Source organism: Anguilla anguilla, chromosome 4, assembly GCF_013347855.1.
Source record: "Anguilla anguilla isolate fAngAng1 chromosome 4, fAngAng1.pri, whole genome shotgun sequence".
Taxonomy (NCBI): domain Eukaryota; kingdom Metazoa; phylum Chordata; class Actinopteri; order Anguilliformes; family Anguillidae; genus Anguilla; species Anguilla anguilla.
In genome coordinates, this window is record NC_049204.1 from 50,533,518 (window position 1) to 50,552,123 (window position 18,606).

At 43.5% G+C, this 18,606-nt stretch overlaps 1 protein-coding gene across 2 annotated transcripts in view; it reads left to right on the plus strand.

The window, feature by feature from the left end:
• Window positions 1–18,606, plus strand: part of prex2 (phosphatidylinositol-3,4,5-trisphosphate-dependent Rac exchange factor 2) — a 107,171-nt gene that overhangs the window by 9,094 nt on the left and 79,471 nt on the right. Inside the window, exons 2-6 of one of the 2 annotated variants that reach the window (XM_035413894.1) lie at window positions 11,733–11,804; window positions 12,878–13,000; window positions 13,955–14,041; window positions 15,310–15,411; window positions 18,171–18,332. In XM_035413894.1, coding sequence (XP_035269785.1) covers window positions 11,733–11,804; window positions 12,878–13,000; window positions 13,955–14,041; window positions 15,310–15,411; window positions 18,171–18,332 — 546 coding nt within the window. Of the gene's footprint in view, window positions 1–11,732; window positions 11,805–12,877; window positions 13,001–13,954; window positions 14,060–15,309; window positions 15,412–18,170; window positions 18,333–18,606 lie in introns of both variants that reach the window. The other variant, XM_035413893.1, reaches the window with a different exon arrangement.

Below are 18,606 nucleotides of genomic sequence, written 5' to 3' on the forward strand. Positions count from 1 at the left end.
CTCCACAGACAGGATTGCCAGATTTCGGAAGCAGTCTTTCCTTATCCTCCCCTACATTTAAAAAAAAAATTATTTATTTATTTAAATTGTATCATAAAAAAAATGTGTAGGAATATGTGGGTGATTAGGAGATTTTTTGATTGGCATGTTTAAGGACAGCGAATCTGGCAACCTTGTCCACAGATAGTGATCATGTACCCCAGAATATATGTCTGAATAAAATTATAATAAATTTGAATTTTTTTTTTAATTTTGAATATATATGTTTTCTATTTTCTTTGAAATGGGAATGCCTAATAATGGCTGTAGGCTAAACGTCCTCCACCATTTTGGATGAGAACTCTATTTTCTTTTCAGTCTGCAGTCTGTAGTTACTGGGATCTGTGTGGCTGAGACAGCTGAAGCAGATTCAAGGCACCTTTAAGGTTCAGTGAGCTGGTGCTTTGCCACCTGAAATCCTCCCACCGTGAGCGACACTGTGACCTGTCATGTATCTCTCCGTGCGAATCCCAGGCGTGGACAGCACTGGTCTGAATTTGATCCAGGCGAGAGAATACGTCGCTGCTCGGAGAGCAAGTGTCCCAACAGGATGTGTCACTTGGGAGTCTGCCATTTGCTTTTTTCTGTATGTTCCGTGGAGGATGGGTCAGGATTCACGAGCCAGACGCGGCCGATTCTTCAAAATTCTGTAATTGGAGCCTTGGCTGCAGTGTCTCGGAGACTGTGAGAGGCGGACAAGGGGTCTTGTGTTTTGGGCAAAGCAGATGACCCACACTGCACTGTTACCCCTTTTAGTCCCCCGGGACTATTTCCTACTGTTCGTAAAATACCCAGAACTGGTTGCTATTTTGGAACAGAGAACTGGGAACCCTCTGCTCTCTATTAAATTTAACATTGGCCTTTCCCCCTCTTGAGGCAGATCGAGGATGCGTTTTCCCAAATGGAACTTTTTTTTTTTTACAGAAAGATTCACGCTTACGTCTGGAAGAGCCGTGTGCTGTATGTGATTGCAGTTCAGGCAAGCCCAGCTAGCTGCACGTGAGATCTGAGTTCATATGCAAGTCTTCTTCAGAGGGAGCGGGTGTCAGTCATTGGCCTTTCTGAGAAACTTCCGTCAGGTGATGGGGGAGTGGTGGTGGTGGTGGGGGGGAGGGGGGGGGGGGGTGAAGCGTGGGCGGGCGGGAGGGGTCGATGCAGATCACACAAAGCGATGGCGCTGGAGGCGGGCAGTTGGCACAGGATGGCCACGTCTGGGCCGCACCACAAGAAATGGCCTTCAGTTGCTTGCGCCGTTAACCAGGCCGGATTCCGCTCAAGTGCTTGGCATTGGCAGGGGGGCTAGCGAGGAGCGCTGTTCATTCACACATACAAAGATGGCATTGATCCCAGTTTCCTTAGAGGGATCGCCACACAGCAGCTTGTCATTGAAATGCACGCCGCCTTTTCGGATCTCCAAAGGAAGAGATCGAGCTGTTGTCCTTTATTCACTGTCCAATTTTTCCTACAATGATGTGTGCAAAGGAATCTTGTTTTGCAAGAATGCCACCATTCCACAATGGTTTGATGTGTTCAGAATGGTAATGCTGCAGCCATGAAACTTAGTCTAATCATGTAAACAGTCTGAATGTTTAACATCATGCTTTTCAGAACTGAGGCAAATCAAAGACCCTCAGCAGCCTGACTACTGTTACATTGGCCACCATCTTAAATAAAAATACTCCCCTACTGACTAAAAGCGTGAAAATAATGCATAAATCCATACATTATAAATAAGTAAGATAAAATGATGTTCAAGGGCAAATATATCTTGGTTGTTCTAGTAAACGGTCCTGAAGGGGACTGTACTGAAACTTAAGCTTTAATGAATTTTCTCTGTTCAAAGTTTACCAATGTACTGGAGACTTGGAGGACTGCCTGCTTTGTCTCGGTGTGTTTAATGCCACACCTTAAATGTGGAAGCAAGGTGAGGAAAAGTAGTTTCTGATGCCAATCAAAGATGAGCGTCTTGAAAAACAAGCATCTGAAATAAGGAGCGCAGTCTTTCCCAACTTCACATGCGACCACTTTCAATGGAATTGATTCATAATACTGTGGCGTCCTGTGATGGATTTTATCATCTGTCACCCAGACTGATTCGTACATTTATCTCGCACGATGAAGCATAGAAACAGGCATCGTTTGTGAAACAAAGGAAAGCATTTGCCTTCTGTTGTTAATAAAAAATGGGGGAAGAATGCGCAGCACAGTCCAGTCCAGTCTGCAGACGGTCTCTCCATCTGCGGATGAGCTTGCCTGGTCCCACGACAACATGTTAGCATTCTTCTCTGTATTTATAGCCCGTGTTTCCTGTGCGTATTCCCACTGAAAGTGCGCTGTTGTTGGAGTAGCTTAAGAAGGCTGGGATGGGTCCTCATGGTGTCATTAGTCCATGAAAAAGACCGTTTTCAGACCTGCCTCAGTCTGCAGTAATTCAGTCACGTTTCATCAGGGGAGATAAAGCCGTTGCCTCTCCATCTATTATCGTTTTTTCGTTTGCCATTTGGCAAAACAGTTTTGCTGAAATATGTGCTCTCATACCGCTTTAACACTGAAATGACAGGGGTGAATACAGTCTTGCTTGAATGGCAGTTAACAACCACTTAAGGACCAGCGAGTTGCTAGTGAGTTTCCCTGGAGTGAGCGTTGTTTCGTCTACAGTAAAGGGAAGGGAATTTTAATGCCACACTTTTCAGTCGTCCCTAACCCAGCTGTGGAAGCTGCCCCTCTTTTATTTTAATTGAGCACCCACATCCCTTATTTAATGCCCTTGAAAGAGGACTCGGAAGGGTGAGCAGACCTGTTCTCCCCTCACCTGTCTTCCAGCAGGCGGGTCCTGCTGTGCGTGGGGTGCACCAGAGAGCTCCTCTCACATTAATTGTGGAAGCTGTCAGGACGCTCGGAGTCACCCCTAAACCTCTGCACCGCTCCCTCCCACCGCGCGCTGAGTTCCCCGCCCAGGGTGCGGAGCTGCTCTAGCACCGGGATTCAGTAGCGCTGGCAGCCAGCCTTCCGACCTGGCCCGAGCTCTCGCAAGTGTACTTCATAATCTCTTTTTTCAGAGAACTATTTTACACGAGGTTTTTGCGGGGGAAAAAAAAAAACAAACTTCCAATCCAGTGGCCATGCTGTTGCTAGGCGTTTTTAAAAATTTATTTTTCCCCTTCGCCTGTGCCTGTGCGCAGAAGTGGGGCCTCTTGTTCCAGGAACAGGTCATGTTGCCCCACAGGCTTTTACAGGCCACTGGTTTACTCTGCGCCACAGAGTCCCAGAGAATGTGCTGATCTCTGGAGTGCCATTTGTGTCACTGGGCCTGCACCCCAAAGGCCTTTCTCTTTTCTCTTTTGTGCGTTTATTAATGAGTGTGTTTGCCTGCAGAGAGGAGGAGGAGAGAGGTGAAGACGGAGGGATAGAATGAGGGGGAAAGAGAAGGAAACAGAGGAATAGAGAGGGAGGAAGAAAGTATGTGAGAGCGTTGTTTTATAGACAAGATTACCACAACAAACTAAATTATGCACACTCTGCTTCACTGGATTCATTTTTATCCTCACTGACATTCGGACTGGCACAGACATGATGTTCCTCTTTTCCTGATCTTGATACAATGGAAAATATCTTTGTGGGCCACTGGACCCACTCAACATGCAGTCAACCTACAACCGAATGAACAATGGGCCAGTTAGAAAACACAAAACTCATTGTGAATAAAGTGTTTTTTTCCCCCTCTGTCAGCATTAATAAACCACTGTTGTGATCAAACTGGTTGCATTCATAATGGTTGTAATGATGGTATGGGTATTTCTTTATTAAGACAGATTTTTGGCTTCAGGAACCGTGCAAATCTAATTTAGCTGCTCACGCAAATCAACACTGCACGACATGTCTAGTTGAACATCATGCAGCCCGTTTAATGCATACGTTTATAGTGTTTCACTTACATTTTGTGGGCTATCATCTAGTACATACGGTCAATAAAACTCCAGTGTGTAATTTAGTCGTAGATTACATGTGATTGGTGAACTTCACTGTCATCCTTCACATCGCTATGCTGAAACATGTTACATACTACCGTTGAGCTTAATCCCGAGCAAATGCATGTTTGGATGTGGAGCACATGTTCAGCATCTTAAACTTCAGCATTTTAATGTTAATCTAGCCATCGCAGTTCAATTTTTCTATTAAGTTTGCTTTTCACTAGCAGTCTGAAACCTTCGTGCTTGTGGGTATATTTCAACACCACTGAATCACTAGTGTGCACTTTGTGGAAACCTTGTTAGGTAATTAGCTGTGCTTGTTTGCTGTTGCTCACAGCATCGCATGTTGACTGCCATGCTGTGCCACTGAAGTGAAAAATTTAAATTGGCAGATGCAGCTGGTTTGTGGTGATGGGAGGGGGCTTATTGTATGAAAATTGAATATGCCTTTATAAATCTTAAAGCGCCATACACTGGTTAACAAAATTATGATTTGCTCTGGAAGAATTATTTATAGTTAAATGTTTGTATTTTTAGACTACATTTGCTTAGTTGTGGTACTATGACTGATTCTTATAGATTCTGCTTTATGATCCCAGTAGCATTGAGGAAAAATGTTCTTTTGTCTTAAGTGTGTGTTGAATCGTTAAATAAGTGTCTCAAACTGTATGAGGTGAGAGGCAAAGGCCTATTTTGTCCCCACGCAAAAATGTTCTCAAAACTCTCAACGTGAATGTCAAAAACAGATGTGTAGCTGATCTTTGCACTTACCTCAAATTTCAACAGCGTGGGAGCAGTTAAATTTTATGCTTACAACACAAAGTATACAGCAAACCTTTTGTTTTGGCAGATATATCCTCCCTGCTGCTCCCTGGGTAGGATCTGTCCCATCCCCATAAATACTGTGTGTGTGTGATTATGTAAACTACGCGCATACACAGTGCATTAGTACTGTACATTAATCTGCCGTGTCACCCGCTTCCTACTGCACAGTGACTGCAGAGGGCTGGAGAGTCGTCTGTATGCCTGGGGTCCAGCGCGTTCGCTGCTGGCTGGGTGCGTTTGGTCACAGGAAGAGGCTGCTGTACGAGGTCACAGGAAGTGGCTGCTGTACGAGTGTGACGGCGTCTGTGAACCCTGCACAATGCTGGTTTTGTTTCCCGGAAAGGCCGGAGATAAAGATTCAAGGGAAGGAACGGCCACCCTCTATGACAGTAGGTCTGCGCGGGATAGATGCTGTAGTCCGGTATTGCATAACTGCCGTGACCCGCCGCAGTAGAACGAGCAACAAAAAAAAGCAGAGTCTTAAAGCCGGAGTTCCGTAGACATGGCAACGCAAAAGATTACTGTGCCCGTAGTGCCGGAAACACAGTCCTGGACAGTCCTGTCTTGTGCAGCTCAGGGACTTTATGTAATTTGAGAGCCGGTTTAAAATAAATTTGACTGATCTCCTCGGTGGTTTAATGAAGAGCACAGTCAACTGGTATTTAATTGTTTGTCACTCAGTGAAGTCTCATTCACAGATAAGTGAAAACTTGTATTCAATGAGATGTCTGGGACTAAGCCAGTGGAAAGGTGGTGATCTCAATCGAGCAGGTATCGAGCACCTTGTTAGATTATATTGCCCATATGATGAAGTGCATGACTCTCTTCCTGAAGCTTTGCCATGGTATGGGACCAAATAACTGATTAAACCGGTTTCGAACTCGGTGACATATTTACACCTCTCTTGCAAGTTTCGGGGGCTTGGTTATATAATTGGAACAGAAGTCCATGCTTAAGCCTCAGTGTTTTTCTTACTAGTTGACACTTGACATATAACAGAAATTAAAGCCCTCTGCATGTTACCAAGGAATATGCACTGAGCTGGCAAGTTCACCCAAGTGAAACAAAGGACACTGGGCAAGCAATGCTTTGGAGATTGATGGAAATAGTGAAGTTTACTCTTGATGTAATATACTGGGAAAATGAAACTCTTAAAAAATGTCATGCTGCTTTTCAAGCCTTGCTTTTTTGCTGTCCTCCTTTTGCTTTTAACACATGGGTTTCAACTGAGTAATTGCCCTCCTGGAGGCCCTGTGCATGTGCTAGTTTTTGTTCATGTCCATTCTCATCAGTGTGCTAATTTGCTGCAGGCATTCATACCTATGTCTCCCATAATACATATTTTTCCTATAATACATAGTCAAAAAAAATATTCATGTATTTTCGTGAACTGTTAATGTATCAAAATATAAAATAGTTATTATTGGATTAATTATGAATTTAGATGAGAAAATAACCCCCTGCTTTTTTTATTAACTAGCATAATTTCCATTAGAGGCCTGAACCTGTGTAGTGAAGCAAAAAGTGAAGGTTCAGTTCTGTAGACTCTCAGTGAAAACTCCTGCCTGCCTGAAAAGGCTGTTTTTTTAGGTGAGAGAATCACAGAAAATAGATGATGTTAAAGAACTGGTCTCTTGCAGAGATGGAAGGCTCCTCAATTTGTGGCATGAAACTTTATATCAGGTAAAAAGAGAAAACAGATTTCTCAGTTCCCTTGTAGTAAAACTTTTGCTGATTCAAAACAATTTAACAGCAGGAGCATGCAAATTACGATCTCTACTGGAATTGTCCAAATTAATTGGCAGAGAAGCTGGGCACATTTTTTAAGAGAGACACATCACATAACTTCAATAAAATGAAAGGGGGCCATTGAAAACATCTGTTAACACAATTTTCACACATCCAGTAGGATGAAAATGAAAAGTAGAATGGAGTGCAGAGTGATTCTCTGAGCTCCCTGTGATGAGGGCTCATGATGAGGACACAAGCTGTGGAGCTGAGCTCATGGCTACAGTAGGTCCCACTGCCGGTGAAATGCATTATACTAGCCTGACTCGCGGCTAGGTCCCACTGCCGGTGAAAATCATTACGCTAGCCTGACTCGCGGCTAGGTCCTACTGCTAGTGAAAAGCATTACGCTAGCCTGACTCGCGGCTAGGTCCTACTGCTAGTGAAAAGCATTACGCTAGCCTGACTCGCGGCTAGGTCCTACTGCTAGTGAAAAGCATTACGCTAGCCTGACTGGCAGCTAGGTCCCACTGCCGGTGAAAATCATTACGCTAGCCTGACTCGCGGCTAGGTCCCACTGCCGGTGAAAAGCATTACGCTAGCCTGACTCGCGGCTGTGTGTCCGAGAAGAGAGGACTCTCTGAGTGCTCCCTAGTCTTTCCCTCTGGATATCATCAAATTACGGCAGGATTTATTGCCGTGACGTGGCATCTGGAACCTGAATCTATAGGCCGTCTGCTGTGGTGTAGGTGTGCTTTATATCTGCAGTGTACTGGCTACAGGGTAGCATTAACAGTACTTGTGAGCATTTCATCAGATTTTTTCCCAGCTAACTGTAAAAAAAAGACTCTGCATTGCTACAATGTAGTGTTAGCTCATTGTTTTAACCCAGTACTGTAAACTTAGTCCCCCTGCCCTCCCTGCCCCCCCCCCCCCCCCCCCCCCATCTATTTCAGTAAGTTCCATACAAACACAATACTGGGTCTGTTGGGACTCAGTTAGGAATAAGCTCTCTCTCTCTGTCTGTCTGTCGTTGGTCATTGGGCATACTCGTCTGTCACCCATCCTCTGAAGTGCATTCCAAGACTGTGATGTGGTCGGGGGAACAGAACCCCTCGCCCGCCCCCACCCCCCCCCCCCCCCCCCACCCCCCACCATGTTCCAAAGCGGGACAGTGATAAAGCCTGCTTCTGATAGTCCCAGACTTTCCAGACACTTCGGCTTCCTCCCCGAAAAAAAAGGCGCATCCATTTTGGAGTAAAAGAATGCCCCTGTCCTCCGAGACGCGGACAGGGAAGGTTGACATCTGTTCCTTATCACTGCGCCACTTGTGGCTCCCGCCGTGGGTCTCCGCAGACCGCATCAGAGGGGCCGCAGGCTGATGGTTTAAAGGCAGGAAACCAGGAAACCCTGAGACAATACCCCCCCCCCCCCCCACCGCACGGGGTGGGGGACCCCCCCGCTGCGGCTCACCCATGGACCTGATTGCTGCCCTTTCCATTGCAAACCTGATGGCGCCAAGTGGGCCAGATTTATGTGTGTTAACCTCAGAGCGGTTGTTGGCCTAAGTCTGATTCTCTGCTGGAGCAAGTGCACAGTGCATGTCCTGTGGTGTCTAGATGACTTGAACGGTTATATACTGTCTGTTCAGTGGCATAGTATGCTATTAAAGAGATTCTATATTTTATATTGCTGTTTCAAAGTGATTATTCTTTGGGTCTGCACTCAGAGACTCTGTTGAGTGGGTTAATTTAATCTGGCATTTTATTATCGTTTGTATTTATATACCAACACAGTTTTATGATTTAAGTGGCAAAATATTTCATTTTAAAACAGATAGACTTGCATTCAGTCAGCATTTGCCCTTATCTTTGACAAGTAAGTACATGCAGCACATTTTTAAACAGAAGTAGTTGAAATGATAGCAATGAAAAATGTTGATTGAGGACAAAATGTCGATTGCATCCTGGCCATAGTGTAATTAAACGTAAGTGTGGCATGAAACAAAAGCTACTGAAGGATGTTTTGTGAGAAATGAATAAAGCTGAGCTTCAAAGGACTGTTGTGTGGCACATTCGGACTCATACTGGATGCGCTGTGGTGACATTAATCTTTTTTAATGCAAATTAAAGTGTTATTGGGGTAAGGGAATATCTCCCAAGATTCTCATACCAATGGAGAGACTGAGGGCTGATGCTTCATGTTCATCAGATTTGAAATTACAAATCAGATTCTGTTTGATGACGTCCAGCAGTTAAAGCATATCAGATAGAATGTACTTTAGCCATCATACTATGAGTCTGATTATTATAGCCGGCTTGTGTTGTAATTGAGACCAAATTTTGAATATTCAGTTGCCGTTTCCTTTTTTGTTATTTGAAATTCTGCATGGAATACATTGTGAAACAAAGTGATTTCTTTTAATTAGACATGTAAGCCTCATAGGGCCAGCCCAGGTCCCTGTAATCAGCCTCATCTCTTGCTTTGTAATTAGCAAGGCAGTGGAAAGACTCTCCTAGTTAAACTGCCCTCCACTGCAGTCCTTTGGCCCACATCAGAACTATGCATCTATTTCTATACTCCAGCAGTCGCAATGTTTATAGCGGCGGCATAATTACCCCTAGTGTGCGACAGAAACAGGAAGTGTTTCATTTCCAGTGAAGGTCGTTATTAAATTGTTTACGGGATGCTTGTCAGTTATTGATTTCTACAGGCTTACACGTAACCTCTGTTCCTAAGATCTCTCAAAGAGCAATATGTAGATTGTAATATTGTTCTTAGAGGAGGTTGACACGTGAAGCCTGGACTTCGCAGTCAAGATGCGGCCCTAATTCCAGGGGGCTGATTCGGACACAAGGCTCTGCTCTCTTCGCGATAGCCAGACTCCCACAGTCTCTCAACTCACCGTTAGGTTGTGCTCCTTATATGGGGCTTAGTGAATCAGTCAGCCACTAGCGAGCAGCTGAGTGAGAAGGGAAATGCTTTGCCTTCTGTCACCCGTGACATCCCTGCCACTTTGAGACCTGATTGTGATGTCCAGGCAGTTGAAGAGATGAGCTGAGCGTGGATGCATGCAACGGCCCATTTTCATTTGGCATTTGAATTCTGGCCTATTACCCTCAAGCGCATTACTTAGGTGTGAAACGAGGTGTGGGAAATTCATTCGCTTTCAGGGCCGTTAAAGGCTGCCTCAGAGATATGTGACCGTACTGCTGACCAGCAGGAATGCCCCGTTCTCTCATTGTCTTCACTGTACACCCGAGCCTTAATGCGGTTGTGCAAATGATCCGCAACACTGCTTTACAACTTTCTTCCATAACCTTATTGATCGTTTTTGTCGTGTTCTATCAGGAGAGAGATTATCTCTGCAAGTACTCGTTTTCTGCTTTCTCGTGGCAGCCATAATGTGAAAACATTGTGAAAAAATGTGTGGCAGCGTCTGGCTGGCACAGGGTAATGAGACTGCACAGGGTTATGAAGGTAGAACTGGGACATCACCTCCTCTCGCTGTTACGCCTGAGTAAACTCAGCTACTGATCTCTGGATTCAGACCACCGTAAGCTCCAATTACCTCTTAGTTTGAGTCTGGTAATGTTGCTGTCAATTAAATTCCTAGTGTAGAAGTTTCCTATTTTTTTTTGTTTTGGAATATCTGTCTGTGTGGTTTGTGTCCCATTCAATTTTCTAGATAAGGATTGTGAGTGTTGTTTTGGCAAGTTCAACATCCCGGTGTTCATGGATCTGGTTTTTGGGTGAAGGTCTTTCAGGGTGAACTGAATGTATAAAAATTCACTTCATATGATTGTAATTCAGAATTATAACCCAGCTCTACACTGTTTCAAATTCGCTAGATCTCTAATCACTGGCGTTGGCAACAGACTCAAGTTCACAGATGCAAATACAATTAATTAAACTCCCACTATTTACTGTTATTATTAAGAACATTATGAAATATGCCTGTGCATCATATTATTGTATGGTACTTCAATAAAAAAACAAAAAAACGAAAGATAAACGCTTGCTTGTGTTACTGGTAATCTTCAAATATGTGTCAAATCAGTGGGGATGGGTGTTTACATATCTATAGCTTGTGGACTATGATTCATTTTAAATGATTCGGGGCTATACGTCCCATCAGTACCCCCCTGAATATGGCACAATGATTTGTCGCCTGACTAAAACATATTTGAAGCAGGAAATTGAGGTCTCCACTCTCCACATTGAAATGACGTCTTTCAATGCTTACGGAGAGTAATATCTCTATAATAAAACAAATTATGCCCTTTATTAAAACTCCCATCATAGTATTGATATTAAAAGTGGAGAAGAATATTTTTTTCTCTGCATGCGGACCTAAAGTGTCTTTTATATTTGATATTTAATCTTGCCTGCTGGCGGAGTTAGTGTTCAGCCAGACTGCTGAATTTCTTTACTTTAGAGCGTTCATTTTGTTTTTGATATATCAGTGTTTGCTGGAGATAAATTGGAAGAAAAAGTATTCAAATGTTTAAACATGAAGGGGTGGGGAGGCGGGTGATCATGGATAGAGATAAAATTTGAGTGTTTAAAGTGCAATTTCCTCAAGGTGTTCTTTTCTTTCTCTTGCAAATGTTTGATCGGACTCTAGATCCTGCTCTGGTTTATGCGTGTTTGCACCCCCAAAGACAAAAGATAAACACCTCAGTTTTCCTTCCTATCTTAATGCTTGTGACCGCGCCTGTCCAGCATGTCTGACCCTGGTGAAAAATGCTGTGCTTTGGGACTACAGAGGGCCCGAACCTCTGTCCATTATCCCCACCCTAATAGATTTGAGCCATTTCCTCCCCAAACCTGGGTAATTACCGTGTCTGAAAAGGTCACTGACCATATTGCTTTTACATATGACCTGTTGCGCTTTATTCAACAGGGAGATCGGATTCCACGTGTGGTTTAGTATCAGGTGTCAGTTCTAACAGCTTGCAATTTGCTCTGGAAAAGTACTGGAGTGTTTTGGCTTGGGCAATGTATGTATGTTACAACAGTCTCCAGTTGTGCCTCAAGCTGTTACCTACTGTGTGTGACAGCTTGCCACTATAGAGACTTTTTTCCCTTTGTATTTGCACAGTTTGAAAAGAAAGTAAATGGATATGCACAGGATGATATTCCCTTTTCCATTTCTCCCCCCAACAGGTGTTTCTTCATCGTCTCAATCAGTACGCAGCCACAAAAATTGATAAGAATATTACAGAAGAGACCGTCAAGGTGAGTTTTTGGACAAATCACTTTTGGGATGGGAAAATGCTACGGAGAATGTGTGTTTTAGCTCAGGCTATGCGCATAAGCCTTCTTTTTAAAACTTCATGTAATAAAAGGCCGGAAATTTCAACGAGAACCAAATAAAGCTGGCTGCCTTGTTTTGGGAGGCTGTTTTGGGAGGCTTTAACTGAAAATAGCTGACTATTGAATGTATAAAAATGTCCAGATACAGGAAGCAGCTGTAAACATAATCTATTTATAACGGATTCTGGCTGGAGGAGGGTGACGGTAAGGGACGCATCTGCGGAACGTGAATGCTCTGCACCGGGAGCTTGCTTTGCTTACGTGCCATCGAAAGTAAACACGCCTTTTTGCGGAGTCCGTTTTCGCAGGCTCGCACGCACGGCTATGTTTGGGTGTTCGAGCACACGCCGGGGTCACCTTTCGGGGTCGGGAGGGGGACACTGTGACAGAACATTCGGTCCCGCGTGCCTGTCCTGCCACGGCAGCCCCCACTTCTCAATGCAAACGTAATGCAAATATGCCATTCATATTCCCACATGAAGGCACATGCCTGGATCCGGTGCACATGAGAATATGCATACAAGATGTTTTCCGTCTCAGTTTCTCCCTGCCGAAAAAGCAGAGTAATCAAACTTCTTTAGACAATTGCGGGCACTTTGTAGATTTTTTTCCCCCCGACATGATTCAGTACCGTTTGCACTCCATTCCACTGGCTCTAGATCAGAGTTCTCCTGCACTTTCCTGTTATTGCTTTTTTGGCAAAATGAGCCACATTTTTTTCTTGCAGGTGTTGGGTCTCTCCCTTTACAGACATGTATTGAACTGCCAACTACACACCTTCCTCCTCCTCTACTTTACACCCTTCCACCTTATACCGACTCCACAATCCATTCGCATTGATGTTCTGCAATCGTAGTCAGATTGAATTCAAGAAAGTTCACATTTCCAAGCAACAGCAGTCTTACCCAAGCAATCGTACGTGCTGATGAATAAATCTGATTGACTTGCTTTTCACCCACAGGCCGTGTTACATGCTTCCACACTTTGTCCCACAGGTGCTGTTTTCAAACATTGAGGAGATCCTGTCTGTGCACAGAGACTTCCTGTCCATGGTGGAGGGGCTGCTCCAGCCAGACCCCCACGCTCACCATGAAATTGGCCGCTGCTTCCTGCACTTTGTGAGTCTTTGCTCCCTGTTGCATTATCAACAGCCCCCCCCCCCCCCCCCCCCCCCCCCCATTTTACATGAATCACATTCATTTCCAGCTGGATTTCCCATGAGCACCACTGCCGGGGTGTATGTAGACATGTAACACGCCTCCATCGACAGGCCAGTACAGTTTGTCTAATGTATCCCCAGTAGAACTATACTGTAGATCTGCTGTAGCTTCTCCTCTCATGGGTTGTACAGTAGATCTGTGACACACTGGACCTCCTTCACTGGCTGCACATGCTGGAGCGACCTCAGCGCGCTAACCCCACTGAATTGTATGTATTCTTAGACATTTGACTCTGAGGTGTGCCGCTAGCAGCTTGGAGAAAATGCAGCATGCGACTCTAAATAGCGCAGTCATATCTGACCTTAATTTGTTGCGCGTGATTCTGGTTCCCCTCGCTGCCCTATAAATGAGCGTTTAAAAAAACAAAATTAGCAGCCATGTGAGGAGAAGACGGATGTCTTATTTAGATCTTGGAATCCATAAAAATGGATTCATGTTTTTTTTAATAACTTTGTTGGGCCTGTGATGAACTGTCCCTACACAGGCCTTTTCATGCATATGTAGGGACATTTAATGTGCTTTCAGGACATTAGCCATCATAATAAAGTGTTTTTATGAAGAAACATAACAAGCATAACATTAAAACATATCAGACATTGGATGGGTGGGTCTTGACTGCAGGTATCTGTACATGGTTCTGTATAACTGAGCATAAGCATATCCATGCCCACTATTCAAAATCCAGAATGAAAGCTCAATTATAGAGTGAATGGGCAAGTGAATGATTGCGATTGTGTTCTGGAGTGACTATAGAATGGGCCTGGTAAGATGGGTTTGTCATAAATGGCTTCAAAGGAACAGAAAGGACCTAACACTCTATCTCTCTTTGTCTCTGTCTCTCTCGGTCCCCAGCGGGACAGGTTTCAGATCTATGATGAGTACTGTGGGAACCACGAGAAGGCTCAGAGGCTGCTGCTGGAGCTAAACAAGATCAGGACTGTGAGGACCTGTTTGCTGGTGGGGAAGGCGGTTTCAGCTGCCCGTTTTCACACCGCTCTTTGATAACAGGACATAGCGTTTGGTCATGAGAAAAACTTACTTACCACTAGAACTGCACATTACCGTTCTCTGTAACAAGGCTGGGATGTAACTTCCTGTTCCTTTAAACATACATGGTCATGGAAACCCCCCATGAGAATTTAGCAGGTGCTGTACGTTGTGGTAATCATTAGTATGGTACTTATCAGGAAATACCTTGATAAGTATGTTTGTATGAAACGGAACGCTTGTTTTGTTCAGTGTCTCTGACCGTGTGTGACTCTTCACTTTCACGGCACACTGTACACTGTCACAGAGTCACTGCTCACCGTACTGTACACCCGTCCACACTTACTGTACTTCACTCTGTGAGAGTGAGAAGCAGGAGACCATTCCACTCAGGTCTGCTGTGGGGGAACAGGCCTTCTGAGAGTGCCTGTGAAAATGCCATATCTCTGGTCCTGGCTGCCACCCTCTCCGTACGGACATAAATTAATTTCCTCTGGCAGTGCTGTCAGGGATCCCGGTCCTCGAAGGTCCCATGCCGTTTTGTAACATAATGCCAGCAGGCTATCTAAATCCCCTCTCTTTTACACCCCTTTCACGGCATTCATCTGCTCCTGTTTTAGGACCTTCATAAAATCAGATAACCTTGAAATGCAGACCTACTGCATTGCGTGACCTGACAAATGAGCAGGGCAGACCACAGCTTTGCAGTGGCTCCATGTAAAATGTATGCGGTCACCACGTGAGATTAATCATACACACTCCACAAGGGACAGTCTGCTTTCCCTATGTATTTGTTCACTTCACTAAAAGGCAAGCAGCCCCTATGGAACTCCTGACCCATCCATCACTGTAACAGACAGAATGTCACAAACGCTCCTGATCTTTTACAGTGGCTGAGAGTAGTGACTCATGGGGAGGTTTTGGGTTTGTACCAGGTACACCGTAGTGATGTGCTTTTAACTGAACCAAATTGATTGGTCAGTGTCACTGCTGCTACACAACACGTGCACGCTAATGGTGTGTCTTTAATTCAGTTATTAACTGGTTGAGAGTCTCTAGCAGGAGAACCTCCCATCGCCCCAATAGAACAGTAATACCCAGAAGGCACTAGCCCTCTGATCACTCTGTGGAGCGTGTAATGGGACAGCAGAATCACAGGGATTGGACATCGATCTCTCCAGCTCACTCTGATGCCCCGCTCTCTGTGTGCCTGCTTTCAGAACTGCATGCTGCTCGGAGGAAGGAAAAACACAGAAGTGCCCCTCGAAGGCTATCTGGTCGCCCCCATTCAAAGGATCTGCAAGTATCCACTCCTCCTAAGAGTACGTACATTGCTTTATCCCATAGCCGGTCATGACTCTCCCTCATCTTTTTAGCCTATAAAAGTACATATTAATGATCTTCCTCAGGTATGTCCAGATGTTAGCATCCAAATGTATGCTGATGATACTGTGATTTTTACCCATGCAAGATCTAAAGAGCATGCTGCAGCGAAACTGACAGCTTCAATGAGCAAGGTGTCGAATTGGCTAGCTGATTCATGCTTGACCCTTAATGTAAGCAAAACAGTTTGCATGTATTTCACAGCGAGGATCAATAATTCAGTTAATCCCGACATTTTAATTAATGGTGAAGTCATCACATCTGTGACACATGTTAAATATCGAGGCATTGCAATTGACACAAACCTGTCTTTCAAAAAACAAGTTAGTAGGGTCATCGGCAATGTTAAATTTAATCTGAATAATTTTAAGAGCATCGGGCACCAGTTGTCTCCGTCTGCTGCAAAGCTCTTTGTACGTACTATGATTTTTCCCCATCTGTCTTACTACATAACAACCTGGTCACAGGCAGGCGTGACCACACTCAAGCCTGCGTTCTCACTCTACAAACAAATCCTAAAAGTATTAGATAAAAAGCCAAGGGATTATCATCACTGTAACATTCTGAAAAAATATAATTTCCTTAATTTTTTATAACTTCTTATTTTGCTCTGATGCATGCCTGATGTTTAAAATTATTCATAATCTCGCACCCCCTCCTCTTAGAGGATGCCTGGCGTATCCCAGCAGTGGTAGTGCCGGTAGGACTAGAGCATCTACTAGGGGTGACTGGGTGCCGCAGTTCAGAGAGACAGCCTTTGGTCAATCTGCCTTCTCGGTTAAAGTAGTAAGGAAGTGGAATTCCATACCCACAAACATTAGAAACTCAGGAAGCTTTGCAGTGTTTAAAACCAGCCTCAAGCTTTGGCTAAAGTCAGTACAAATGTGCCACTAATAATTGCCTTGTTTTTATCATACTGTTTTTATCATATATATCATACTGATTTTAACTATTTCATATTGATGGACTTTTATGTATTATGCTGTTTTATGTAGTGTATTTGCTGTTTTGTGGTTGTCATTTGTATACCTGCCCAGGGACAACAGATGTAAATTAGCTGCTAGCTAACTCTGGTGCAATTACTTTTTAATTGTGCACTGTCCCTGTAAAAATAAACAATAAAATAAAAAATAAAAAATAAAATAATAAAAGCCTGTCTTCCATGTTGTCACACATTCATGCAAAATAAGATTGTGCTGTTTGGCAGTTTTAGTCAAGGGAGAACTGTGTGAGGGATGCACCAGGGGTAGACATTTGAATGGAGCTGAATAGTTTTGAATGCTGCCTTTGTTGGTTTTTCAGTTTGAATTAAAAAATGTGGTGCAGTCAGGTAATGATTAATCTACTTCCTGATTTAGTATTTGGTTGAATTCAGTTATGACAACTAGCGCTGCCCCACTGGTACTATTAAAAACGATTTTTACCTTAGTACCTTAGAGACCAATCAGATAGACCGAGTCTAGCATCAAAGCATGTTGCTGCTCAACATTTTTACTGTAGAATTTCTATATTCACTTTCACAGCCAAATGGTTCAGCATGTTCTGTTCTCCTTGACCAGACTAAAAATCCGGCTTTTAAGTTCTTATAACCCCATATGGCCATTTAAATTAGACACCAGCATCTAGTAATACTAATTTTGTACAGACTGAGGGGAAACAGGGTTTAACCTATACATATAAACCCATCCTGGGGTTGGACAATGGCTTCCTGCAGTCATTTAACATCTAGTTACCGCAGAATATGAGTATTAACCTCAGGGCAGGTACGAATGAATAAAACGGGGTGTCGAACTCCAGCCCTGGAGGGCCGCAGTCTCTGCTTATTTTCAGCGTGTTTCAGAACGAGTGATTAATTTAAGTCATTGATTGGCTAAAGAACGCAGACACCTTGTCCTCAAAGCCTTTATTGGCTGCTGAAGGAAACCACAAATACCTGCAGGCAGTGCAGCCCTCCAGGACTCGAGATTGACACCCCTGTTTTAAAATATAAAATATAATTTCTTGTAATTAAAGTAGCAGTCTCTTTAATGATTATATGCTAGTATTGCTGTGTTTTTTTCCCATGAAGATTTTAATCAAGATTTTAAAAATTGCATGCTATTTTATACAAGATGAACAAAGCTTTATTTGATAGATTTACTTGATTAATTAGTAAATACCACAGACCTCCTTTAAAACCTTGCCTTCCTGTTGTTAAAAGATCTACCCTCAAATGTGACTTCATTTTCACAGATGTAATTCTAAAGCCATTCTCATTAAACAGCAAATGCAGAAATCTGTACTTTTATAAACATCAAAGACAAGTATGCCTAATGTTTAGTTTGGCAAAAAAAGAAAATACATAAAATTGGGTTACACTAAGGACCTGATTACCATCTCTTTTGATCAGACCATGACAAGCTTTTGCTGGGTGATTAAGCAAACATTTTCAAGTCATGTAAACCAAAAATACAATTCTGATATATTTTGAATGAATAAAAGTATTTATGTTGCAGTCACAAAATATGAAATAAGTGAAACAATAGGTGCGTAACACAACATACAGATGACGATCTCTGTTGAACAGACAATGGTCACATTTGGCTTTACTCATTGCTTGTCTAGGACAAAGGCTGATTTTCCGTTCAGTGGGCTATGATTGGCTAATTATTTCCAGGCAATTACCTAACAGCTATTGGCTTGCTGTTTCTGTGAACAGGAGTTGGTGAAGAGAACCCCAAAGAAGCACAATGACTACTCTCAGGTCTTGGAGTCTCTCCAGGTCATGAAGGCCGTTTGCTCGAACATCAATGAAGCCAAGAGGCAGATGGAAAAGCTGGAGGTGCTGGAGGAATGGCAGTCACATATTGAAGGATGGGAGGTGAGTGGAAAATGGACACCAGTCAACTCAGCCCTGTGAATTTCCCCAGTTTCAACATTCTGTCGGCCAACACTATTTTGTTGGTTCGGGTGACTGACGGCAAATAAAGTTTTGAAGTATTTGATGAAAGAAATGTATTATCGTACCATTTCTATCAGGCGCCTTGATTCTGTTGCAGAAATGTTTGAACTGGAAAATTCTGGCAGCTTGAGATCCTGCTTTACAGCTTTTGTCTAACCACATCTGATGCTACGAATCATGTCGAGCCACTTCA